This window comes from Epinephelus moara, chromosome 2 (assembly GCF_006386435.1).
Source record: "Epinephelus moara isolate mb chromosome 2, YSFRI_EMoa_1.0, whole genome shotgun sequence".
NCBI lineage: Eukaryota > Metazoa > Chordata > Actinopteri > Perciformes > Serranidae > Epinephelus > Epinephelus moara.
The window spans coordinates 9,645,484-9,673,369 of NC_065507.1; the positions used below are offsets into that span (position 1 = coordinate 9,645,484).

At 42.5% G+C, this 27,886-nt stretch overlaps 1 protein-coding gene across 6 annotated transcripts; it reads left to right on the forward strand.

The window, feature by feature from the left end:
* Window positions 1-1,931: 1,931 nt before the first annotated feature.
* Window positions 1,932-27,830, forward strand: LOC126399151 (sodium- and chloride-dependent GABA transporter 2-like). 6 transcript variants are annotated; one of them, XM_050058995.1, is made up of 15 exons: window positions 1,932-2,123; window positions 2,201-2,335; window positions 2,960-3,100; window positions 3,392-3,479; window positions 3,587-3,719; window positions 3,805-3,939; window positions 4,017-4,120; window positions 4,277-4,401; window positions 4,894-5,006; window positions 5,094-5,231; window positions 7,825-7,927; window positions 8,185-8,285; window positions 8,457-8,627; window positions 9,069-9,166; window positions 10,469-10,774. In XM_050058995.1, the coding sequence occupies exons 1-14, from the start codon at window positions 1,964-1,966 to the stop codon at window positions 9,159-9,161; spliced, it is 1,740 nt and encodes a 579-aa protein (XP_049914952.1). In that variant the 5' UTR covers window positions 1,932-1,963; the 3' UTR covers window positions 9,162-9,166; window positions 10,469-10,774. The 6 variants fall into 6 exon arrangements, with proteins under 6 accessions (XP_049914952.1, XP_049914958.1, XP_049914947.1 ...); XM_050059001.1 differs by lacking the exons at window positions 9,069-9,166; window positions 10,469-10,774 and adding an exon at window positions 27,442-27,830; XM_050058990.1 differs by having other exon boundaries at window positions 9,069-10,772.
* The last annotated feature ends 56 nt before the right edge of the window (window positions 27,831-27,886 follow it).

Sequence of the window (27,886 nt, forward strand, 5' to 3'; positions counted from 1 at the left end):
GGGGACAGAAGGCTGGTGAGTTTACCGAGAAACTGACGACGTAGACAGGTTAGAGGCTGGCAGGTAAGAAGTGCTAGAAAGTCTTGCATGAGATTGAAGAACAATCTGGCACTGAGGGAAATGCAGCAGCTGCTTATATGCAGGGAGTGCTGATGAGCTGATGAGAAGCAGCTGTGTGCGCAGGTGAGTGGATTTGTCTTGATGAGGGGGGCGTGGTGAATGGAAATTTACCAGGAGCAGGGGCCTCATGTACAAACCACCTACAAAACGTAGCGTACGTCATTTTCCACAGCAAAGTTCACATGTATCAATTTAAATGACCTTGGAAATGTGAGGTGCCTCACGCCAACTTCATGGCTCGCGTAGCACATTTCTACAGCTGTTGATCCTTTGGCGACACTTAGAGGTGATGCTGGGAAACTGTTACAATAAATAAATGTGAAAACAATTAGTCCTCAGAGTGATGTGCACATCAGAGACACATGAACAATTAACACTGATGAACAATTAACACACCTTTGATATACTGGCATGTCTAAATTTAAATTCAAGAGATTTATTTTAAACCAAATAATACCATACAACATTTACGCATGAACATTTACACATGAACCTCTATCTTATAGGGCTGTGAGCAGGCTGTTGTATGACCCGTATAAACACATTTGTTGTAAGTTACACAAATGTATAGGTATTTACCGTGGGGGTAATGCGAGTCACCCACATGTGCTTTCCCGTCTTACTCATTCTTTTGTTTTAGTTTTCTGATCGTGCAGAGAGGGGAATCTCAGGTGCAGGGCCCATTTGATTTGGGCGTGGACAGGGAGGTGTCGGGTACTCCAACATGTGCACTCAATTCCACGTTGATTGGGATGTACAAAGGAAATGTGCTTGGATTCATGCGTACGCACAGATTCATACATCTGGATGTTTTTGTGCATATGACGTTTCCTGGATTTAAGCGTACGCCATGTTTCAGTAGGAAATCCACAAGTCTTTGTACATGAGGCCCATGAGGGAGAAACGGGGAGCAGAATGCAGGCTGTGACAGACACATCATACAGACACAATAGAAGAACTTACTGAGAAACCAACCAGCTGCACTTCACCTCAAATGCAGGATTTAACTGTCTTGTCGTTAACCCATTTGTCTTTTACAACTTGGCTACGGACGGAGAGAAAGACTGAGAGAAATTTGGTGAAGAATTGTTTTAGGCCTGGTATGAAATTATTGTATCACCTGCTTCAAAGTGTTTTGAAGGACATTTTGAACATTCTGGTATGCTCAAAGTCTGGATAATCAGGTCCTGACATCGTGTGGAGATTCCCTTTCACATATGCAGCACACAGCAGGAGATTGTCCATGTCAGGAGCATTCACCTACTGGGAAAACTTTTTTCTTCCAGTTTCTTGAAAGGCACGTGATAGAAACGTCATCGACTTGACCACTCGCACATGATGAAATCTCTGGACCATGACCTGCTCCACTCATGGCCTCATTCGCGCAGTTCACAGACTGTACTAGGAAGCTGGCAGGATGAAGTCTATTTAAAGTGTGATCCAACTGATGAGGACATTTGTGTTCTCATATACCCAGACCCCCTCAGCAGATTTGGTCCCCCCCAGTGTTGGCTATGGCTATGGCCTTGAAACACTTTGATGCTTCTGTGGGAATATTTTAGCTAAACAAGGTTAAGAAATGGATTTGATCCCTTTGGTTAAAACAGGACATCTAGGTGTTTGTTTAACTTGTGTTTAACATCAGTTGGAGTTTCTTAATGTTTGTTGATAGATTGTATTTCTTGCTCATCCTGGAGATAATTAATTTTCTCTGAGAACTCATTGACTATCAAGCAGTTGCTTATTACTTTCCACAATATGTAGTGAATATAAAGACAGAGAAGACCTGGACACAAAGCATGCAAGTTAAGAGGACGATCGGGTTCAGATTGAGCTTTTGGGAATGGCATATAAAAAATGTGCAACAAGGCACAAGCAAGCAAAGGTGGAGGAGAGAGGACATTGGGCCAGTAAGGTGGAGTTTCTCCTGGCTGTGGCGGGAAATGTTGTTGGCCTGGGCAACGTGTGGAGGTTTCCTTACCTCTGCTACAAAAATGGAGGGGGTAAGCAAATATGATGCTCTCTACTTGTTAATTCCTGTACATAAAGGTATGTATTGTTGTATACTTTGTAAATTCAGGAGCATTCCTGGTGCCATATCTGGTATTTGTGGTGACCTGTGGCGTACCACTGTTCCTGCTGGAGACCACTGTAGGCCAGTACACCCAGCAAGGCTGCATAGCCTTCTGGAGGAAGCTATGCCCACTGGCAGAAGGTATGCTGTTCAGGATTTTATTATAGATTGAGGATTCAGTGACACTCTACAACACTAATTGATTGATTAGCTCCAGAAGTTGATAGTTTCATTAGTGGCTTCTTTTGAGGATGAAGAAGAGGTTTGTTTTGTTGTGAAAACCCCACCTAGGAGAAAGCAGAGGTTTTGATCTTCATATTTGTTCAAGTTGATTAATTCAATTTGTTCTCGATTGATTTTACAAATATAAGCAAAATGCTAAGAGTGCTCTTCTAAAACTTAAAAATCAACTGTAACTGTGCCTGACTTTATCTTTTATTACAAAAATTAAAGACAAGAAAGTTTCTTTACAACAAACAAATGCTTCAAAATAATTTTTAAAAATTGAACTTATAAAAAATAACTGATATTGATTGATTGATTGATACTTACGAAAATATTAGGCTACAAACGTGGGTAAAATCTTAGTCCACGTCAAAGTACTGTCTGTACAGTGGGCTGTTTTTGTCATTTTCAGAGCAGCTTTAGTAGCTACATGTGATCAGGTTTCCATGATCCCGACATTAAGCAGTTTGGGTAATGGATAAATGGAGGAGGTCAGGTTTTCATAATGATTGTCTATAACCACCAAATGTGGCCCTGCAGGTATTGGCTATTGTGGGCAGCTGATCCTTTTCTACAGCTGTATGACCTACATCATCATTCTGTCCTGGGCTTTGCTCTACCTGGTGTTCTCCTTCAGCTCAGAGCTGCCCTGGGCCAGCTGCAACAACTACTGGAACACAGGTAAAACACATACTGTCTCAAAGCATGAACATTGGTATGATGTACTGATGTTATGATAGGAGATACCAACACTTAATCAAGTGGCATCTGTGTTGATTTATGGTTAAAATGAAAGCAACAGAGGTCCTGTGTCTTTCTTTGGACCTCTTTATGCCCACATCTTTTAAGTTCCCCCCAATGTTGCAGGTGGTTTGGTATAATGTGAGGTCTGTGAAGCCCCTGGAGACACATAATACATTATACATCATCCTGTTATCGTTATTATTATTATTTTTCTCACTGTCCTTTCAGATGACTGCATAGACTTTTCAACGCAAAATAAAACCTCTGAATGGACCAACCACACAAACACCACCTCTGCTGCCACAGAGTTCTGGGAGTATGTCCACGTAGATGAACAAACCAAGCTTCTAGGATCTTTTAAATGTCCCAGACTGACCCCTTACAAGTACCAATAAAACATTTGTCCATCATTTTACCTCCTAGACGACGAGTGCTGGCTATCTCAGGGGGGATTGAGGAGATAGGCAGTATCAGGTGGGAGGTGCTGTTGTGCCTAATTGCAATGTGGATCACCTGCTACTTTTGTGTCTGGAAAGGGGTCCGGTCTACAGGAAAGGTATTTAGCCTATAACTCCTCATGTTGTCGTAAAAGTGTATACAGTATATTTCTTAATGTCTTACACTGTTGTCTTTTCCCCTAGGTGGTGTATTTCACTGCTACATTTCCCTATGTGATGTTGGTAATTCTTTTGATTCGTGGCCTCACTCTTCCTGGAGCTCTACAAGGAGTAGTGTTTTATCTTCTGCCTGAACCCTCACGACTCGCAGACCCTCAGGTTGGAGCTTTTTCATGTACTACAACAGTTTAATGTTCAGGATGACAAACTTACTCACTGTTGCTGTGTTGGAACAGGTTTGGATGGAGGCTGGTTCTCAGATCTTCTTCTCATACAGTGTGGGTGTGGGAACCTTAGTTGTGCTGGGCAGCTACAACACCTACAACAACAACTGCTATAAGTAAGTATTTATCAATGTGCAGCTGAGCTTGATGCTCCGACATCAACTTTTCTGACAGATGTACCAGAGGACAAGAGCTACGCAGTAACATATTAAAAAATGATCAACTATATGCTATGAAATCATGGTATACACACTTTTTGGTGTGTTTTGCAGAGACTGTCTGTGGCTGTGTTTACTGAACAGTGGTACCAGTGTGGTAGCTGGATTTGCGGTCTTCTCTGTGCTGGGATTCATGGCTCACCAGCAGGGTGTTCCCATTGCAGATGTGGCCGAGTCAGGTAATGAAATCACCAGAGATATTCAGACAGCTGCAACCTACTCTTCCTGTGCATATATGTTACAGAGCATCACCTCATTCTGGATGGAGAATCTTGGATCTTCTAGATGTGAAGATCCAAAATAGGTCTGAACACTCCCATCTTCTTAGGAACCAGGAAGCACATGATGTAAAACCCTTTTTATCTGTCGTGAGTGGGGACGACAGACACTGCCTGTTTCTGTAACTGGTTCTGGATCTCTGCTGAGAGGTAATCTGTCTCCTCCTTCTAGGATAGATTCACCGTCTTGGTACCCATGAACGAGGATGAATGCAGCAGGGCTGGAAAGAATAGCCCAGTCTCAGCGTCCTGTCCATCCATTCTTGTTGTTTATATGTTACTTGATTGATAAAATTTCTACTGCATCACCGTGTGGATGCATATCATTGATGCTAAATTGAAAAACAAAGGCAGTTGGTAGACGGTGATGAATCTAGCATTGTTGTGTTCCAGGTCCAGGTTTGGCGTTCATTGCATACCCTCAGGCTGTAGCCATGATGCCCCTTCCCCAGCTTTGGTCCATCTGTTTCTTTGTCATGATCATTCTCCTGGGCCTGGACACACAAGTAAGATACACTTGGATGATTTCTTTGTGGAAGAACATGTTCACATTTGGAAACGTACATATTGTGTCTCGTCCTTTCTCTGTGCAGTTTGTTGCCATGGAGGTGGTAATGACATCCTTTGCAGATATCTTTCCCACGGTGATGCGCAGGGCAGGCCGACGGGAACGTTTCCTCATCCTCTTCTGCCTCATGTGCTTCTTCTCTCAGCTTGTGATGATCACTGAGGTCAGTATGTTGTGTTGTATGCATATTTATTATTTATTAATCTATCATGGTGGTGGACTGCCTCCAAAATGTGACAATCTCTATGTCATGACTTTGTCTTATCATTATAACAAGATGCTCTGAGCATTGTATTTGTAAAATATCCTCAGGGCTGTTAGGATTTCCTGGTTACCAGGAGTTAGAATGAACACTATGGCTGCACGGTCAGACACAATAACACAATGAAGAATCCATGTCAATTACGATTTACTGTGGTTGTACACCAGGAAGTCTGGCACAAGTCAGTGCTGCTGGTTTTTATTCAGTCAAACAATTGTTGCTAGGAAGCCCAGGGTTCTTCTGCAGGTAGTGTAGGAAATGGACTCATACTTGAACCCAACCCATACACTCTCACTTCAAACCAGACTCCACCTCCTCCCTGCTCCTCCTCAGACAGTTCCTTCTCCAGGCCTGATCTTTATAACAGCAATTCAATAAGGAGAGACAGACAGACATACAGACCCATTGCACTAACGCCAGTAGTTGCAAAATGCTTTGAGAGACTGATGTCACAGCACATCAAAGACTGCCTTCTTCCTGCCTTTGACCCACATCAATTTGCATACAAAGCAAACAGGTCCACTGATGATGCCATCTCCACAGCTCTCCACACTGCTCTGAGTTACCTGGAACACCCAGGGACCACTGTAAGGATGCTATTTGTCGACTACAGTTCGGCTTTCAATACCATCATCCCCGACATCCTTGTGGGCAAGCTGGCTGCCCTGGACTTCCCCCCTGCCACATGTGCCTGGATTAAAGACTTTATGACCAACTGCCCACAGACTGTCAAGATCGGCGCCCACAGCTCCCCCACCCTCATGCTCAGCACCGGCTCTCCACAGGGCTGTGTGCTGAGCCCTCTCCTGTATGCCATCTACACCCATGACTGCACTCCCACCCACCCCACCAACGCAATAATTAAATTTGCGGATGACACCACCTTGGTGGGACTCATAACTGGAGGGGATGAGTCGGCCTACAGGGATGAGGTGCTGCAGCTGGCAGAGTGGTGTGCCAAAAACAACCTGGCTCTCAACACCAAAAAAACAAAGGAGGTGGTCATGGACTTCAGGAGGCACAAAGCTGACCCCACTCCCCTATACATTAACGGAGACTGTGTGGAGGGGCTCCCCATCTTTAAATTCCTGGGGACTCACATCTCCGAGGACCTCTCCTGGTCAGCAAACACAACAGCGGTGGTGAGGAAGGCCCAGCAGCGACTCCACTTCCTGAGAGTCCTCAGGAGAAACAGACTGGAGCAGAGGCTGCTGGTGACTTTCTACCGCTCCACCATTGAAAGCGTGCTGGCATTCTCCATCACTGTGTGGTATGCTGGCTGCACAGCGGCTGACAGGAAAAGGCTGCAGAGGGTGAGGTCAGCTGAAAAGACAATTGGCTGTCCCTTGCCCTCCCTGGATGACATCGCTAGCTCCCGATGCCTCATGCGAACAAGGAAGATCATTCGCGACCACCTCCATCCAGGACACCACCTGCTCAGCTTGCTGCCCTCTGGAAAGAGGTACAGGAGCATAAAGAGCAGAACAAACAGACTGAAAAACAGCTTCTTTCCGTGGGCTGTCAGGACACTCAATGCTCACATGGGTCACTAATGCCTCCTTTTACAGACTCTTACAGACTTAAGTGCAATACCTTCTTTTATTAAGTGCAATACAATTTTTTTACTTATTGTTTTTATTATGACTTGACCTGTATGCTCTTGTCTCGTTAGTCTAGTTTGTCTTGGGTTGTCTCCACTTGTTTTATTTTTGCTCTTATATTTATTCCTAATGCACCTTCGGTTGTCGCACTCCCAATTTTGTTGTATAGGTGTCTGTACAATGACAATAAAGGCTATCTTGAATCTTGAATCTTGAAGAATGAAGTAAAGATAATATTTAATACATAATATGAGTGTACAGATTAACAGATGATTTGTGCTGATTAAGATTTAACAGAAGTCTTTGGCACTTGGACACCAGAAGGAGATAATTTGTGATCAAGGGACATCTGAGTGGCAGCAGGATAAATCCCCCCATGGAGTCCAGACACTGGTGGTGAAGGTGGCTGGTGACTACGAAGCTGCTGACTCTGAGGCTGCTGACTGCTGAGGCTGCTGACTGCTGAGGCATATGAGGCTGATGAATCCGTAAAGACTAGGTGGTGATGGGGAGGTGGAGGGCGAACACGACTACAGCAAGAAAGACTCATATTCAAAATGTGGGGCAGTAAGACGATAGGCTGACAAAGACCGCGTGTCGCTGTGCTATTGGTTGACTGCGAATCAGCTGATGACAATGACATCTGAAGTGAGTGAGCATGCGTGCAAGGAGTGAATGGCAGGGTGAGAAAGAAACTCACTACCGGAGCATGAAAAGTGTTTTCTCCCTGTCAGAACTTTCACCAGAGCTTCCTTAATTGCAACATATACAACTTGATATGTTGTAAGCAGTATGAAAATAGGGTGTGAGGAATAGGCTACCATAAATCTGACACTGACATATTCTGCAAAATAAACAAACCCTCATCAAATGAATGTCTGTGCTGTCTCCAGGGAGGGATGTATGTGTTCCAGCTGTTAGACTACTACGCTTGTAATGGATTCTGCGTCCTCTTTCCCTGCGTGTTTGAAACTCTGGCACTGGGATGGATATTTGGTAGGTGTACTGTTTTTTTTAAGGGGCACTCCAGCATTATTATGGTGAAACTCCATAAATTCAGAGGACTCACAAAGATTAAAAAAAAAAAAAATCTGAACTGAAGGTATACACATGTTTTCACCAGTTGATTAGTATTTTCAGCAATGAGTAAACTGATCTTTACGTTTAGAAATGTGAGTATATCAAATCATTCGCAAACATCTGGTCCGATCTGTCCATTATGTACTGATCATCCTAAATCATCTCTTATAAAGGGGCGGAGCGACTGTATGGCATCATTAAGGACATGACAGGTGAACACGCCAACCCATTCTTTAAAATCTGCTGGCTCTACCTCACACCGCTGGTCTCACTGGTGAGTTGGCTTTCAATGTTGCATATCTGCACTTTGAATAAACCCACAACCTTGGTCCTTATCATATACTCCTGAATATGTCTTTGCACTTCATTTGAATCCTTGTTTTTTATGATTACATTTCTACACTGAAAAGAAAATTTCTTAATCTCTTTGTATTGTTTCTCTCAGGGCTCTTTTATATGCTCTTTAGTTGAGTACCAGCCTCTGACCTTTAATCGCTGGTACGTTTACCCAACCTGGGCATACGTGTTGGGCTGGGTACTGGCCCTCTCCTCCATCCTGCTTGTGCCGGGATGTGCGCTGTATAAACTGGGAACTGGGACTGGGAACCTCAGTCAGGTGGGACAACTGTGTAACTGGCTGTTATAATCAATTCAAGAAATTACATGGTGAAATATAATGAATAGGAATTAATTCTCTTATTTTAATTAATTTTACAGTTCTGTTGGGCTGTTTCGACATTATCAAACAATCATGCAGTGATCCAACTTGCTGCGAATAGCATCCTTAAATCAGATGCTATTTAACACCTTATGAAATGGAAAATAAAGTTGTGCTTAATTATTCTTTTTCTCTTAAATCCTTAAGAAAAACATTAACTGATTCAAGGGATTTGAGTATAAAAAGCAAAGGAGCAATGCATGTCTTCAATTCAACTGATTTTATCATCATATCCGTATACTTTTAAACTCTTTGAGAATCCCAGCAGAATGAGTCAAGTTTCAAGTTTTGTCACATTTTTGCTGTAAATTTTTAGTAAATATTTCTCTCTGTTTTCAGCGTTTCCATCATCTGTGCCAACCTGACCCTGCCTACTCACTGACAGAAAAGAGAGAAACTGAGTTGCAGCACATCAAAGAGGAAGATCTGTAACTAAGGTGATGATATTGTAACCCTAGTTCTCTTAGCACAGGCAGAGCCCTCTACTGGACTCTTTGGGTAATACTCCTCCAATACTGAGCATGCATTTGCCCACTGAGATTTGGAGAAACATAGCCGGTCAATAAAGACGTGCCTACCCAAATACGTGTGGACCCCAAAGTATAGATGAAGGCTGTCTAGCATCCTAAACTCTCTTCAGTGAGAGGTGTACAAGTGATAGGGCCCCTCAGTGGAGGGCTCCGCCTGTGCTAGTAGAACAAGGGTTACAATATAGTAACCTTTGTTCTATCTGACATGGGCAGACAGTCATCACCAGCAGGAGGTCTCAGTGGAGAGATGTTGTCGGTGGACTCCCGTGGGACACTGATATACAGGACACTGATGGGATGTCATCATCTACAAATGAGGTCATTGTCTGGGGTCCATGTCATTGGTCCGACAGCCCATTGGTCCGACATCCCATTAGTCCGATGGTCCGCGGTGCTGAACCGCTCCCGGCAGGCGTATTTCTGCCTTGATGGTGTGCCGCGACCGGCTCTGGGTCAGCTGGGAAAGGCTTGAGGCGAAGCAGGCTCACAGCTTATGTGTTTGTCACTTTCTTTTTCATTTTAACCCACACCATGATCTTTCCTGACCCTAACCAAGTGGTTTTTGTGCCTAAACCTAACCAGACCTTAACCACAGGGCATCATGATGATTTCGGAACAACGGGACTTCGGAACAATGACTTTAATATGGTCGGAACAATGGGCAGTTCCCATTGTCTGGAGGGATGACCAGATGTGGTAATGTGGTGAGGTGGTTGGAGCAGGGGTCTTTTGACGTCAATCTCGAGTTCAAAGCATCTTAAGTGATCCCACCACTGCTTGGGCAGAGCCAGGCAGGCCTCGCAGGCTGGTGGCTGCTTAGCATTGGTCTCTGCATGGTCTGCGCTGAGCCATTAGAAGTTCTTGAAATGGCACCTCCATCCATGGAGGAGGCTGCTCAGTCTGACAGTGAGACTCTACCTCCTTGTACATTGTGGGATTCTCATGTATTTGGGTAGGCATGTCCTGATTGACTGGTTACATTTATGAAAATCTCAGCGTGCGAATGCATGCTGGTGATTACAGGAGTATTACCCAAAGAGTCCAGTAGAGGGCGGAGCATGTGTAAGATGGAACTGTTCACTCCCATTTGATATGAAACGTTACTTGTTCCTGAACTCTGTCACCTGCAATAATGTGTTTAACATGTAAGATCTGGCACTGAGTAGGCTGGTTACTGATTATGATATCAATTCCTCTGCTTCTCTACAGTCTGCAATCCAAAGGTCAAAGACAAACAAGACCAGTTTTATATATTTTAGCTACGTCATGCTGATCTTGGATACTTTACTTGTGTGATATCACCGCAAGATTTCTCCTGTCAATGTCGCACACTGAATGAAACAACAAACCATTTTAACACACAAAACAGACAGTTTCAAACTGATATTTTTGCAGGAATTTTTTTTTCTGTCACATCATCATCACCATAACATTTCTGTTTTGATCCAAAATAGTGAGTAGTTAAATGCAATGAAAAATGTGCATTAAAAACTTGTATAATGTCTAAAATAAATTACTTTTTTAAAAGTAAAAGCATTTTTCATACTTTATTGATAATGAGAGAGAGATGTGAAAGGAGAAAGGGAGGGGAGGACATGCAGCACAGGGCCCTGGGCTGGACTTGAATACGAGCTGATGTAGTAAGTTGTGTAGGCACCCTGAAAATAAATCACTGCTAACTGTGAAAAATGCAGTTGAATTTTCAAGAGATTATAGATATCCATTTTGAAAATACATCATTTGAAAAACAGTAACTGTCTCCTTTACAACAATGTATTCCTTTCCTCCTTTATTTCGAACGGACACAAAGTGAAGAGGATTTTCTCTGTCGTTGTGGATATACTGGGAAGGAAACTATAGTATTTTCATGGCTATTAATCCAGTTAATCTAACCCACAAAAGGGTCTAACCCTGGAGGCGTTGCAATAGATTGGCCCTGATATTGTGTGGAGTTCCCCCTTTCACACATGCAGCACAAAACAGGAGATTGCAGAAGACGAGACATGACTTGGATTACACCAAGATCACACAGCCTGTTCATAATTTGGTCACAAACAACCAAGTCTCCTTCTGTTCGTTGAATTTGTGTGACGATTTCGGTGTCGGTCCTTACCAACAGAAGTTCCCAAATCTGGTCGTCTGTCTAGTTAGACATTTTCGTTGCTATCTTGTGTAAATTACCCTTCTTTATAACCCATGGATATCAGTTTTTTTCTTGGCTTTGTGCTGGCTACATGATAGAAATGTCATCCACATCCACTTGCACGCCATGAATTCTCTGGACAGTGCAAGTCCCTCTGACCCAAGCTGTGTTCTGCTCCAGAGAACCAGAGGGATGGCTGGAGGTCAACGGGGTTCATGCCCACGGTCCTCCTCACAGTCTCACTGGCTTCCCTCCCGTGTCTACATACCCCTGGATGTGGAGCTGTGGACATTCACTGAATATGTCTGATGATTTTGGCATTGGGCCCTTACCAACAGAAATTCCAGAATCTTGTCGTCTCTTTAGTTTGACATTTTCTTTGGACTCTTGTGTAAATGACCCCTCTTCTTCACCTGTGGATGTTTTTTTTTCTTCCAGTTTCATGCAAGGCACATGATAGAAACGTCATCACACGACCACTCGCACACAGTGAAATCTCTGGAAAATGACCTGCTCCATTCACACATGGCCTCAATCGCACAGTTCACAGACTGTGCTAGGAAGCTGGCAGAATGAAGTCCATTTAATGTGTGATCCAACTGATGAGGACATTTGGGTTGTCACATACAGCTCCTCCGGGTATAATTTCAGACTTTCACACTTGTAGGCACACCTGAGGAATATTTTAGCTAAATGAGGTTAAGAAATGTATTAAATGTACTTGATTCCTTTGCTAAGACAGGAAATCTAAATGCTTGCTTAACTTAGTTTAACATAAGTTGCGGAAACAAGAGACTTGGTGTAGTGGCCTTTTTTACTAAGGTCCAAGTTGCTACTGTCGGCCACTTAATCTGCAGTAAGTTGTTTTAGTTCTGACCCGTGTTCAATGAATTAATCCACTCTTCTTGAGGAACCCAGTGTTACTCACAAGTAGTCCACAGGAGGCAGGGAAAACGTTGATGTTGCTTTATTTGAAGACGCACAAAAAGAACCTGGTCCAATACCAGTATAAAGCAGTCCCAAACTGTACACGTTGTCACCTGCTTACTGCACACGCTACTACACACGTTATGCACGTTATACACGGTCAAAAACTTATTTCAATCCACGCTTATGCAGATTCCTCTACATCCTAGCTGCACACATGGTTGCCCTAAAGCCCAATTAACTGTCGTAAAGCAACAAAACAGTATACTTTACTGCATTTAGCATCAGAACACAAAAACTGCAAACCTTTAACTTATAAATCTTAAAATACACATAACCTGTCCATATACTGTTGTTAAACTGTTGCATGAACTTAAATATAGGCAGAACATATTGCATATACTGGACAACAGAAATACTTTATCAAATATTACTTTGTGCCTAAGTGGCTCTCACACTTGGAGTTTTCTAATGTTTGTTTAGAGACTGCTTTTCTTGCTCATCCTGGAGATAATTAATTTTCTCTGAGAACTCATTGACTATCAAGCAGTTGCTTATTACTTTCCACAATACGTAGTGAATATAAAGACAGAGAAGACCTGGACACAAAGTAGGTTAAGAGGACGATCAGGTTCAGACTGAGCTTTTGAGTATGTTGAATAAAAAATGTGCAACAAGGCACAAGCACGCAAAGGTGGAGGAGAGAGGACATTGGGCCAGTAAGGTGGAGTTTCTCCTGGCTGTGGCGGGAAATGTTGTTGGACTGGGCAACGTGTGGAGGTTTCCTTACCTCTGCTACAAAAATGGAGGGGGTAAGCAAATATGATGCTCTCTACTTGTTAATTCCTGTACATAAAGGTATGTATTGTTGTATACTTTGTAAATTCAGGAGCATTCCTGGTGCCATATCTGGTATTTGTGGTGACCTGTGGCGTACCACTGTTCCTGCTGGAGACCACTGTAGGCCAATACACCCAGCAAGGCGGCATCACCTGCTGGAGGAAGCTATGCCCACTGGCAGAAGGTATGCTGTTCAGGATTTTATTATAGATTGAGGATTCAGTGACACTAGACAGAGAGGAGACTGGTTCTGTTGTGACAGGCTGCTGTGACCCTTACAAGATTTAAAAGAAGATAATTAATATTTAAAAAGGGGTGGGGGAAATTTTTTTAGCTATGTTGCTGAATGTTAATGTTAAAGGAAAACTCCATTGATTCCACACAAAGAAGTCTGTTAACAGGTCTTGGGCAGGACTTCTCCATGTGTGAAAAAAGTTGTGTAAAGCGTTTTGTTGCTCCAAAGTGAGTTATGCAAAACCTTCGGAATCACCTCAGCTGATCTCACTTGAATCAGCCTGGGTTTGGCCTGCAGACTACAAGTTTTAAAAAAATTTGAGGGTGTGGAATCAGAAATGAGCTTACCAAACCTCTGCAGCCTGCTGATCATCTCTGCTTGAGGCTACACTCCTAGCATTAGTCTTATTGAAGAAGAGACAGTAGAGAAAATAAAGTGTTTCTTTTTTTTAACTTTTTCAACCATTCACACTCACATTCACACCTATGAGCAGTAGAGTCACCAATTAACCTGCATGTCTTTGGACTGTGGGAGGAAGCCGCAGTACCTAGAGAGAACCCACAATGAACATGCAAACTCTGCATGGGTTGGAGCCAGGAACCCTCTTGCTGTTAGGCGACAGTGCTAACCACTACCCCACCATGCCGCCCTTGGAGGAGGTCAGGTTTTCATAATGATTGTCTATAACAGAATGTGCCAAATGTGGCCCTGCAGGTATTGGCTATGGTGGACAGCTGATCCTCCTCTACAGCTGTATGACCTACATCATCATTCTGTCCTGGGCTTTGCTCTACCTGGTGTTCTCCTTCAGCTCAGAGCTGCCCTGGGCCAGCTGCAACAACTACTGGAACACAGGTAAAACACATACTGTCTCATGCACTAAAGGTTGACTTGTTAAACAGAGTATAAACATTTGCATGATATGCTGATGTTATGATGGCAGATATCAACACTTCAGTCACGTTTGTTCCAATGAAAAGAGATTTAGTTTTGCTCTTCCTCAAAGTTGGGGGACTTCAGACTGATTTTTATAAGAACTAGTCAAAGTGAAAACAGCTGAGGCTGAGGCTGGGTCAAGATTCAGAAACACTGATCCTACATTCCTGATGATGCAACTGGACAGTGTCTTTCATTAGATCTTCTCTGCCTGGTCAATCCCCACATCTTTTAAGTTCTCTCCAATGTTGCAGGTGGTTTGGTATAATGTGAGGTCTCTGTGAAGCCCCTGGAGACACATAATACATTATACATTATCCTGTTTTGTGGTTATTGTTATATCTTTATCTCACTGTCCTTTCAGATGACTGCATAGACTTGTCAACACAAAATAAAACCTCTGAATGGACCAACCAGACAAACACCACCTCTGCTGCCACAGAGTTCTGGGAGTATGTCTTCATAGATGAACAAATTAAAAAGTTCCTTAAAAGTCTCAATAACACATTTCTTTGTCTATCTTTTTACCTCCTAGACGACGAGTGCTGGCTATCTCAGGGGGGATTGAGGAGATAGGCAGCTTCAGGTGGGAGGTGCTGTTGTGCCTAATCGCAATGTGGATCATCTGCTACTTTTGTGTCTGGAAAGGGGTCCGGTCTACAGGAAAGGTATTTATATTAGCCCTCATATTGTAGTAAAAGTATATACAGTGTATTTGTCAATGTCTTACACTGTTGTCTTCTGTCCCAGGTGGTGTATTTCACTGCTACATTTCCCTATGTGATGCAGGTGGTGTATTTCACTGCTACATTTCCCTATGTGATGTTGGTAGTTCTTTTGATTCGTGGCCTCACTCTTCCTGGAGCTCTACAAGGAGTAGTGTTTTATCTTCTGCCTGAACCCTCACGACTCGCAGACCCTCAGGTTGGAGCTTCATGATATACTACAACAGTTTAATGTTCAGGATGACAAACTTACTCACTGTTGCTGTGTTGGAACAGGTTTGGATGGAGGCTGGTGCTCAGATCTTCTTCTCATACAGTGTGGGTGTGGGAACCTTAGCTGTGCTGGGCAGCTACAACACCTACAACAACAACTGCTATAAGTAAGTATTTATCATTGTGTGACATTAACTTTTCTGACAGATGCACCAGGGGACAAGAGCTACACAGTGACATATTGAAAAATGATCAACTATATGCTATAAATTCACTGAGTACGTTCATGTTTTGTGTTTTGCAGAGACTGTCTGTGGCTGTGTTTACTGAACAGTGGTACCAGTGTGGTAGCTGGGTTTGCGGTCTTCTCTGTGCTGGGATTCATGGCTCACCAGCAGGGTGTTCCCATTGCAGATGTAGCCGAGTCAGGTAATGTCACAGCCAGCTGGTGGCAAGCAGCAGCAGCACTGAGTCTAACCTGTGAAGTCATGCTATCTCTGTGAGTGTTGTAGTCCAATCCTCTGTGTGGTTTGTTGTAGTTAGCCCTAGCAGCAACCTGAAAAATGAAGTCAACGCAGAAGTGCCAAAAACTGCAGTTGTTTGAATGGCCATTTGAGGCCGGTTGCAGATAGGAGTCAATCCCTACAGACACCCATTTTAAAATGTTTCCAGCCTGGTACAACAGAACCATTTGGTCTCTATAGCTTATTTCCCCCTATATGACAAATGTAAAAAGTCATGTTTTCACATTTTATTACAGCTTAAAGTTATGCAGAATTCAGGGTGTGGCCTTTTCAAGCAACAGATTGTCAGCAAGGGGTCACAACAGTCTATGAGTCAGATCCTCCTTCTCAATCAAATATGCTAACATCTGGCTCCAAAAAAAAAAACAAGGTGGTGATGGCTTGGAACTTGTGTATCAGAGCTTTGTTTTTACTTCTTTACTTTCCCATTAGTCATCTCACAGGCACTCAGATTTATCTGGTGACCCTTTCGAGGGACCTCTCTCTCGGTTGGGAAACTAAACTAAGCCAGCTAACTGTATATAAAGAAGTTAAAACTTGCTCCACCTCAGATGCAAATGCTAAATAAATTAGAAAACAAAGGCAGTTGGTAGACAGTGATGAATCTAGCATTGTTGTGTTCTAGGTCCAGGTTTGGCGTTCATTGCGTACCCTCAGGCTGTAGCCATGATGCCCCTTCCCCAGCTTTGGTCCATCTGTTTCTTTGTCATGATCATTCTCCTGGGTCTGGACACACATGTAAGATGCACTCGGATGAGTTCTTTGTGGAAGAACATGTTCAGATTTGGAAAGGTACTTATTCTGACTCATCCTTTCTCTCTGCAGTTTGTTATCATGGAGGTGGTGACAACGTCCATCATGGATATCTTTCCCACAGTAATGCGCAGGGCAGGCCGACGTGAACGTTTTCTCATCCTCTTCTGCCTCACGTGCTTCTTCTCTCAGCTTGTGATGATCACCGAGGTCAGATAGTTTCAGCCTATATGACATTTTAATTATTACAAAATGTAAGTTAATATATTTGATAATGTGGGGAAACAAAGGTGTTAGGAATAGGCTTCTATACATCTGAGGTTATTAAGTAAAATAAATAAACCCATGTCAAATAGATGCCTTTGCTGTTGTCTTCAGGGAGGGATGTATGTGTTCCAGCTGTTTGACTACTACGCTTGTAACGGAGCCTGCATCCTCTTTCTCTGTGTGTTTGAAACCCTTGCACTGGGATGGATATTTGGTAGGTGTGCTGTTTTTGAAGGGGCACTTCAACAATATTATAGTGAAACTCCATAAATTCAGGGAACTCACAAAGATTAAAAAAAAAAGAGTAAACTGATCTTTATGTTTAGAAATGTCGGTAAACAAACATCTCGTCAGATCTGTCCATTATGTACTGATCATGCTGAGTCATCTCTTATAAAGGGGCTGAGCGGCTGTATGGCATCATTAAGGACATGACAGGTGAACACGCCAACCCATTCTTTAAAATCTGCTGGCTTTATCTCACACCCCTGGCCTCACTGGTGAGTTTTCATGTTTCTGATCCTTACCATAGCCTTGTTCCTCTACACCTGAATATGTCTTTGCACTTTATTTCAACCTTTGGATTTTTATGCTGGAATACATTTCTATACTGAAAAAAAAATGTATTAATCTATTTCTGTTGTTCTCTCAGGGCTCTTTTATATGCTCTTTAATTGAGTACCAGCCTCTGACCTTTAATCGCTGGTACGTTTACCCAACCTGGGCATACACGTTGGGCTGGGTACTGGCTCTCTCCTCCATCCTGCTTGTGCCGGGATGTGCGCTGTATAAACTGGGAGCTGGGACTGGTAGCCTCAGTCAGGTGGGACAACTGTGTAACTGACTGTGATAATCATTTCACGAAATGGCATGGTGTAATATAATAGAAAGGCTTTTTTTTTCCACTTCAATACTTCAAGTGGCTGTGGACAGCATCCAAAAATCAGATGCTGTTTAAGACCTTACAAAATAGAGATCACAGATCTTGCCTCATGATTCTTTTTCTGATAAAGTACAAATGTGCAAAACATTAACTGATACATGGGATTTTGATATTTTCCTCAGGTCCGTGTAAAGTTTTGTAAAAGTTTTGATTAATATTTCTCTCCATTTTCAGCGTTTCTATCATCTGTGCCGACCCGACCCTGACTACTCACTGACAGAAAAGAGAGAAACTGAGTTGCAGCACATCAAAGAGGAAGACCTGTAACTGTCCACTAAGCTGATATGAAACGTTACTTGATCCTGAACTCCGTACAAGAAGATCTGGCGCTGATTGAGCTGATTACTGTTTGTGATGTCACTCCCTCTGCCTCTCTGCCGTCTACTATCCAAAGGTCAAAAACAAACAAGACCAGTCTCATTTATTTGTCTACGTCATGCTGATCATGGATACTTTACTCGTGTGATATCACTGCAAGGTGACACGGTTTTCTTCTGTTAGTGTCCCACTCTGAGTGAAACGACAAACTATTTTAACACATAAAAAACACATTTTCAAACTAATATTTTTGCAGAGAAAATGGACAATCTTTATAGTTACATTGTGATCACCATCAGATTTCTATTTTGATCCAAAATGGTGTGTGGTTAATGTGCACTAAAAACTTGTATAATTCAAGTAATGTCTAAAATAAATAGTTTTTTAAGAGATTTTTTGGCATTTTTCATGTGTTATCGATAGTGAGAGAGATATGAAGGGGGGAGGAAAGGGAAGGACATGCAGCACAGGGCCCTGAGATGAACTTGAATGCGGGCTGATGCAGTATGGACTCAGCTACTGGGTGAGCTACTGGGGCGCCCCTAAAATGAATCACTTTTATCTGTGCAAAATGCGATAAAAGTTCCAGGAGATTCTAGATATCAAATTTGAAAATACATAAAAGGAGAACCCTTCCTGTTTGTTAGAGTCTCTTCCTCTCCCCATTCTCCTCTCTTTTTTAATAGTCATGCTCTAAACTATATAATTATCTTCTAAATAGGCTTGAAATATTCTTAAAGAATCCCAAACAATAGACACATAAAGCTCCGCATTCCTCCTCTGCGCTCTTTACGCACTTCAGCCCCAAACTGCATGTCATTTTGTTGAAATTAATTATCAGACACATCCTGGGAAATGAAAACATTAACAAAAAGCAAAAACATCACAGTGTTTCATATCACATCATTTAACATCACAGTGAAAATAGCAGTGGACGTAATATCACTGAAACCCTACAGATATGTTTGAGCTACACAGATTAAAAAAGTACATCTTTGTGGCAGATAAAACATGTCTAATAATTTGACTTTATGAGTCACCCCTATCCTTTGCCATATCAGCCCCTCCAATGACCTTGAATAGACATTTTCAGCAGTCTTAACCAGGTGTTTCAGTGTCTGATGGTAGCTGCTTGTAGTGCAAGATGTGTATGAATGTTTAAACAGACTTAATGAACCTACTGTATACCTAGGTGTGTGTACCTATACAGACCTAAGAACTGATTAACTGTTAGGCAGTTGCTGATTATATGACACATTAGTAGTAAATATAAAGACAGAGAAGACCTGGACACAAAGCATGTTGGTTAAGAGGACCATTGCAATCAGACTGAGCTTTTGGGAATGTCGTATAAAAAATGTGCAACAAAACACAAGCAAGCGAAGGTGGAGGAGAGAGGACATTGGGCCAGTAAGGTGGAGTTTCTCCTGGCTGTGGCGGGAAATGTTGTCGGACTGGGCAACGTGTGGAGGTTTCCTTACCTCTGCTACAAAAATGGAGGGGGTAAGCAAATATGATGCTCTCTACTTCTTGTCCTTAATCTATGGTAGATGCATGCATTGTTGTATACTTTGAAAATTCAGGAGCATTCCTGGTGCCATATCTGGTATTTGTGGTGACCTGTGGCGTACCACTGTTCCTGCTGGAGACGACTATAGGCCAGTACACCCAGGAGGGTGGCGTCACCTGCTGGAGGAAGCTATGCCCACTGGCAGAAGGTATGCTGTTTCGGACTTTTTTGAGATTGAAGATTCACCAAAAACACTCTAAATTAGGGGTGTCAAACATATGGCCCTCTGGATGACTGTGCACACCTAATATTGATGCACTTGTGAAGGCTTATTGTGGTCATATTTAAAGACATTAAATATTGTGCAAAATACACCACTTTGGTTGGGTGTGTTGATGCTTGCATTTCTACACAGGGGTAGAAATATAGCTAAAATACATTTATAATTACAGTGAGTTCTTAAAATTGCATTTAGATTTCTTCGGACATCTGAGGCTGTTCATCATTTGTAAATAGATATATATGTAATGCTAGTGGTGGCTGACATAGCCTCAAGCAGAGATTATGAGCCGGCTGCAAAGATCACTTCATTCTACCTCCACACCCTCAGATTTTTGTTTTTTCATTCTCAAACTTGCAGTCTTCAGTTCAGCCCCAACACATGCTGACTCAAGTGACATCACCTGAGCCAATCCCTAAGATTTTGCTCTCTGTACATACTTTTTTTCACATATGCAGAAGTCCTCCTCAAGACCTGTTAACATACTTTAAAATCGATCTGGTTCCCCTTTCAAATAAACATTCAGCAACTCAGGTTCCCATGACCCTAACTGTTAAGCAGTTTGGGTAATGAATAAATGGAGGAGGTCAGGTTTTCATAATGATTATCTATAACAGAATGCACCAAATGTGGCCCTGCAGGTATTGGCTATAGTGGGCTGCTGATCATCCTCTACAGCTGTATGACCTACATCATCATTCTGTCCTGGGCTTTGCTCTACCTGGTGTTCTCCTTCAGCTCAGAGCTGCCCTGGGCCAGCTGCAACAACTACTGGAACACAGGTAAAACACATACTGTCTCATGCATTAAAGGTACTATGTGGAATTTTTTTAGAAAGTCCTTGTTATTAGTGACACTGGTGGCTCTTAAATGATCTAAAATCAGCATCCTGTTGCTCGCACTCATACTCTGTAGGCACAAGCTAGCATGGGTTGATAGATGAGGTAAGAAAGAAAGCCAGCTCGGAGTCTGTTTTGATCCTTAAAACCAAACGAAGGTCCTTTAATGAATCCCCAAATCCCATTCCGCTGCTGACCCTAGTTTTTCTCCAATGTCAGTCACATTCCCATTTGGCCAGGCAGGTTTCCCTAAATAAATCGTTTTTTCAGTGCTAATATTTATACTGGACTCTGTTGTGGTGGGGGCTGGCTGATTGCTGACATTGGCGGACTCAATTGCTGAGTTAACGTTAGCTACTGTTGCACACTATAGGGGAGCAGACAAGGCACTCGGGAATATGCACAAATGTCACAACCTTTGGGTTTTCCAGGCAAAACCGCTCCGTCCTTTACAAAGAGCTTAGTCACAAGGCTGTTATAGGAAACCGAGAAAGCTGTACAAGAACTCTTTCTTTATGTTATGGTAAAACTGTTTACAAGTTGCCAATACAAGGTGATTAATGCATGTAAATTTCTTGCATTTGCATAATATACAAATGCTAAAATAGGAGATATTAGCACTTAATCAAGTGACATCTGTGTTACATGAAATGATTTAATTTTGTTCTTTAATAAAGTCGGGGTACTTGTAAGAGATAAAAAAAAAAAATTACTGGTCAAAATGAAAGCTACAAAGGACGAGACTTAAACCCCGTAACATGGTTCAAGTTTCAGAAACACTGGATCCTAACTTTCTCCATATTACAACTGTCTGCTCGCATCTTTTAAACTCCACACCAGAAGATTGTAATTCAGGCTGTTTGTTAAAAAGTCTTAAGCCTTAAACCTCTTGTCTTAAACCTCCCCTTGAACCACAAAAGTCATAATACATCTGTTTCGTGATTATTGTTGGAATTTTTTTTCTCACTTTCCTTTCAGATGACTGCGTAGACTTTTCAGCACAAAATAACACCTCTGAATGGACCAACCAGACAAACTCAACCTCTGCTGCCACAGAGTTCTGGGAGTATGTTCACGCAGATTAACAATTTGAACCTCTGGGTTCTTTAAAATGCCCCAAAATGAGCCCTTACAAGTCTCAATAACACATTTCTTTGTCCATCTTTTTACCTCCTAGACGACGAGTGCTGGCTATCTCAGGGGGGATTGAGGAGATAGGCAGCTTCAGGTGGGAGGTGCTGTTGTGCCTAATCGCAATGTGGATTATCTGCTACTTTTGTATCTGGAAAGGGGTCCGGTCTACAGGAAAGGTATTTATATAAGTCCTCATATTGTAGTAAAAGTGTATATTGTATATTTCCAAATGTCTTAAACTGTCTTTCCCAGGTGGTGTATTTCACTGCTACATTTCCCTATGTGATGTTGGTAATTCTTTTGATTCGTGGCCTCACTCTTCCTGGAGCTCTACAAGGAGTAGTGTTTTATCTTCTGCCTGAACCCTCACGACTCGCAGACCCTCAGGTTGGAGCTTCATGATATACTACAACAGTTTAATGTTCAGGATGACAAACTTACTGTTTCTTTTTCGGAACAGGTTTGGATGGAGGCTGGTTCTCAGGTCTTCTTCTCTTACAGTTTGGGTGTGGGCACCTTAGTTGTGCTGGGCAGCTACAACACCTACAACAACAACTGCTATAAGTAAGTATTTATCAATGTGCAGCTGAGCTTGATGCTCTCGCATGAATGTTTCTGAGAGGTGAACAAGAGCTACTCAGTAACATAGTAAACTAGAAAAGTGCACTCAGTAGAGTTGTGAACAGTTGTGTGAACAAATATTAGGGTAATTAATTCAGTAGTTTGTGAGATTAGCTGCAGACAGATACAAACACTCACACATACTCACTCATGTTTGCACACACATGACCAAACGCATGATTGAGTGTGCATGTTTTTGTGTTTTGCAGAGACTGTCTGTGGCTGTGTTTACTGAACAGTGGTACCAGTGTGGTAGCTGGGTTTGCGGTCTTCTCTGTGCTGGGATTCATGGCTCACCAGCAGGGTGTTCCCATTGCAGATGTGGCTGAGTCAGGTAACGAAATCACCAGAGATACTAAGAAATAGTAAAACCATTCTGGCACCTTGTTACTGCCCAAGAGTTGTTTTTTAACTATCATTTCAGCAATGATCCCTTAAATCTGAGGTTGGCATAAATCTGCTTTAAAAATACACCCTCCTCCTGCAGCCCTCCTCTCTTCTCTCTCTGTCCTAAGCCCCTCCCACCTGACAACTACAGATATATGCACACTCTCCATACAGTTACCCAGTGTTTCCCATAAAATGATTTATTTCACTGTAGAAAGTTTCACAGAATGGACTTGCAGGCACATTTGCATCTGTAGACCAGCCAATGGAGACCCTCTCTATGAAATGACCTTTGACTGGCCAAAGAGTTCTGCACTGGTTAGATATTCTAAAGCTTGGAACAACAGTCAAAAGGAGGCGCAAACGTCTACATTCCTCTCAAGACCATTTGAATTACAATATGCTGAAAGTTCATCATGGGATGTTTGCCCAATGATGCCTACCCCAGCCTTCAGCATAAATGATGTTCAAGCTCACATAGGCTCCTCCCTCTACTGGACTCTATGGGTAATGCTTTTTCAGTCACAAGCACACATTTGCCCATTGAGATTTGTATAAACGCAGCTGGAAAATCAGGACGTGCCTACCCAAATACTAGGGATGCCAGGGCTGGGTTGGTAACATTTGCACAGAGAGGCAAGAATCCCTCTAAGTCAGCCTCTCTCATTTTCGATCAGTACAAGTGGTGCCATTTGCCCTTTTGCACATGCAGCTCCACCCTCCGCAATCCACCCGGGGCATAGCAGCCTCCTGGGCGGTGTGGTGGGGGATTGGCCACTCAAAGCTTTGTGCATCTGTTATATGGTCATGTCCATGTACTTTTGCCAGGTTTTAACACTTGAATGTGTTGTTGGGGAACAGGTGCTGGACATCACTATGCAATAGACAACATAATCACTGTGCCCCTGCACTGGTGGGCCCATCTTAGCCAGAACAGGGAGGTGTCTTTGTCAGTTGGCCTAGCCAGAGGTAGGCCATCTGAGGGACCTTTATCCTTTCACACCCAACCTTTGCATCTTGCAGAGTAGACCATGCTCAAGGCTGTGTCTGGCACCCAAGCATTGTGCAGTGATACACAACATCTGGCAGTGAACACATGAGGCAGCTTATATACCCTGGAGGCCCAGGTGAGCCTAATCAAGGCAACGACCCTCCCATGTCAGCCAACTGCCTGATGAGGCTGGCTAGAGCATTCTCAAAGACAGTGGGAGGGGCGTCACAGCCAATAAATGTGTACGATGTATATTTGCATAAAACCTTTTACAGGGGGGGTTTGTTTAGACATGCAATGTTTAGGGCACTCTGGTGGTGGGAATGTCTCATTTGAGGCGCTGCATCTGCTCAGTCTCCTTGGTCTCCCTGCAGTGGAGTCCCCGTAAATATGGAATATGTCTCTGTGTAGAAAGATTGTCTCAATATGATAGAGAATGTTAGGCTGTAACCTTGTCTCTCTGAGTGAAGAGAATCTCCAGAGCAAGGCTTGGAGAACAATTCCAATCAGTGTTCATCAGTGTAATCACGCACACCTGGGACTTTTAAGCCTGTGCATGGTCCACATAGTGATGTGTCTTAAAGAGATATCCACGTCAACTGTCCCAGTAGGTCAGTCCCCGTACTCATGGAATATGTAGCTGTGTGGAGCAAGTCTGACTGTTTGGATTTAACTATACATTTATGTGCATGGCTGCCTTGGAGCATTGGTTTTGCGCATTCTCAGAAAATAACATGGTGTGTCCGCAAGATGCAATACGCACATGAATGGTAGGGGCAGTGTTGGCAGAACAGGAGAAATAAACTCATCATTGTCACAGCCTGCTTGATACACAATATGAACAATGTTGCTTTGATCTGTGGTGATCTCAGACCTAACAATATACTAACCTCCTCTTTGAGTGTCGCCACTGTTTGTTGTTTACTTCATGCAAATCACAAAGTGCTGTATGATCTGAGTTATTTCAGCTTCTTCTTGCAACATGCATAGTACACAGGCAAGTATGTGAACAATGCCATTCAAGACGCAGCCAGTTGTCTAACCGGACAGGAGTTAAAAAGCTTTGCTGCCATCTTGAGGACAACTAGAGACATGACAAATGCATTCATAGTTACTCAGCCCCCACGGCAGTGTGTGCATGGACTCACACAGTAGATAAACTTCATGCACACATTCACTTTCACTCATGTCCTCATGGTACCTCCCTTGTTGCTTCACTCTCTTCATGTCTTTTCTTTCCTACCCAAATATTTATTTCACATCAGTACACGCTAGAGTCCCTCAATCATCATCTGACTCTGACTCAGTCTGTTTCTTAGTCATTCAGTGCTCAGATTCATACTTCTAAATTCCATAGTGTGTTTTCTGCAAATGTAATTTTCTGGAGAGACGCATGCAAGGAGATTTTAAGTGCCTCATCCTCGTGTGGTATTTTAAACCCATTTGTGATTTCCAGTAACTTCACCAGTCCCCTCGATCTTGACAGACTGCGGAGGTTGTTGTTTATGTTACTTGATTGATGATATTTCCATTGCATCACCATGTGGATGCATGTAACTGTTACTTTACAGAGTCATAGATGCTAAATAGATTAAACAACAAAGGCAGTTGGTAGACGGTGATGAATCTAGCATTGTTGTGTTCCAGGTCCAGGCTTGGCGTTCATTGCATACCCTCAGGCTGTAGCCATGATGCCCCTTCCCCAACTGTGGTCCATCTGTTTCTTTGTCATGATCATTCTCCTGGGTCTGGACACACAAGTAAGATGCACTCTGGAAGAACTCTTTGTGGAAGAACATGTTCACTTTTGGAAATGTACATATTGTGTGTCATCCGTTCCCTTGTGCAGTTTGTTGGCATGGAGGTTGTGATGACATCCATCATAGATATGTTTCCCACGGTGATGCGCAGGGCAGGCCGACGGGAACGTTTCCTCGTCCTCTTCTGCCTCACGTGCTTCTTCTCTCAGCTTGTGATGATCACTGAGGTCAGTATGTTGTGTTAGATCTACATTTATTATTCATTAATCCATTATGGCGGTGTATTGGCTCCAAAATGTAACAATCTATGTATCATGACTTTGTCTTATCATTTTAACAAGATGCTTTCAGCTTATGACTTTAAATAAGCACATGTCTAATAGATGTTGTCTCCAGGGAGGGATATACTTCTTTCAGCTGTTTGAGTACTACGCTTGCAACGGAGCCTGCGTCCTCTTTCCCTGTTTGTTTGAAACCCTTGCAGTGGGATGGATATTTGGTAGGTATGCTGTTATTAAAGGGGCACTCCAGCAAATTCATAGTGAAACTCCATGAATTTAGGGAATTCACTAAGTTAAAGGTTTAAAAAGATGAATCACAACTGAAGATATTGAAATATTTTCACTAGCTGGGTGGTATTCTCAACAACTAGCAAACTAACCTACATGTATAAAAGTGAGTATATTAAATCATTCAAAAGCATCTACTTGGATCCGGTCATTGTACTGATCATCAGGGGTGTAACAGTTCACAAATTTCACTGTTCGGTTCAATATGATGCAGTGGTGTCATTTCAAATGTGAGAAAACTATCATCATTTGGGCTTGTTTTTTGTCAACGCAGGAAGAACAGTCTTGCTGAAATGGATGCATTGAAGTCTAGATAAAGCAAAATCAGTGACATCTTCCTTAACACAGAATACATGTCGAAAATACTTGTTGAAAACATTAAAAGACTGTAAACTCTGTCATGTTTAATTGTGAAGTTAGACCGCCACGTCTGTGTCTTGGATTTTTTGAGTGTGCCTAAAAGTCTGCTTGACAATGCACTGGAGCCATCCTTAATATAACCCCTTCCCTACTATATAAAAACTACATTACTACTGACAGTAGAGTGTGTAGCATCATTGTTGTTTCTACTGTGTGTGAACAGCAAGTTAACTATGTTACACTCCAACTGATCTTCCAACCTCATCTCCTATGAAGGGGCGGAGCGGCTGTATGGCATCATTGAGGACATGACAGGTGTGCATGCCAACCCATTCTTTAAAATCTGCTGGCTCTATCTCACACCGCTGGTCTCACTGGTGAGTTGGCTTTCAATGTTACATATCTGCATGACAAATAACCCCACAGCCATGGTCCTTGTTCCTCTACACTTGAATATGTCTTTGCTATTTATTTTAACCTTTGGATTTTTATGCTAGAATACATTTCTATACTTTAAAAACAACTTCTGAATCTGTTTTAATTGTTTTTTTTTAATTCTCTCAGGGCTCTTTTATATGTTCTTTAGTTGAGTACCAGCCTCTGACCTTTAATCGCTGGTACGTGTACCCAACCTGGGCATACGCGTTGGGCTGGGTACTGGCTCTCTCCTCCATCCTGCTTGTGCCGGGATGTGCGCTGTATAAAGTGGGAACTGGGACTGGGAACCTCAGTCAGGTGGGACAACTGTGCAACTGACTGTGATATTTAATTTAAAAATGGCATGGTGTAATATAGGCCTTTTAATCAAATTTTACATCATCCCATTCGGCCATTTTAACATTAACAATTATGCAATAATTCAACTGGACAGTGTTAAGTTTTGTTAAATATTTCTCTCTATTTCCAGCGTTTCCATCATCTGTGCCGACCTGACCCTGACTACTCACTGACAGAGAAGACAGAAACTGAGTTGAAGCACATCATAAAGGACAATGTGTAACTGTTCACTACCAGTTGATATGAAACTTAACCTGATCCTGAACTTTTTCAACTGTATTCATGTGTCCGACAACTACGATCTGGCACTGAGAGCGCTGGTTACCGATTATGACGTCACTTTCTTTGCTTCTCTGCAGTCTACAGTCCAAAGGTCAAAGACAAACAAGACCAGTCTTATTTATCTTAGCTAGTTTAAGATGATCATGGATTCTTATGTGATATCACTGCAAGTGTCGTGGAAGTATTAACCAAATGTAAATGTCCCACACTGAGTAAAACAACAAAGTATTTTGACATACACATTTTCAGTGTGATTTTTTTGCAGAAATAAATTGTAATCTTTTAAGTCACAT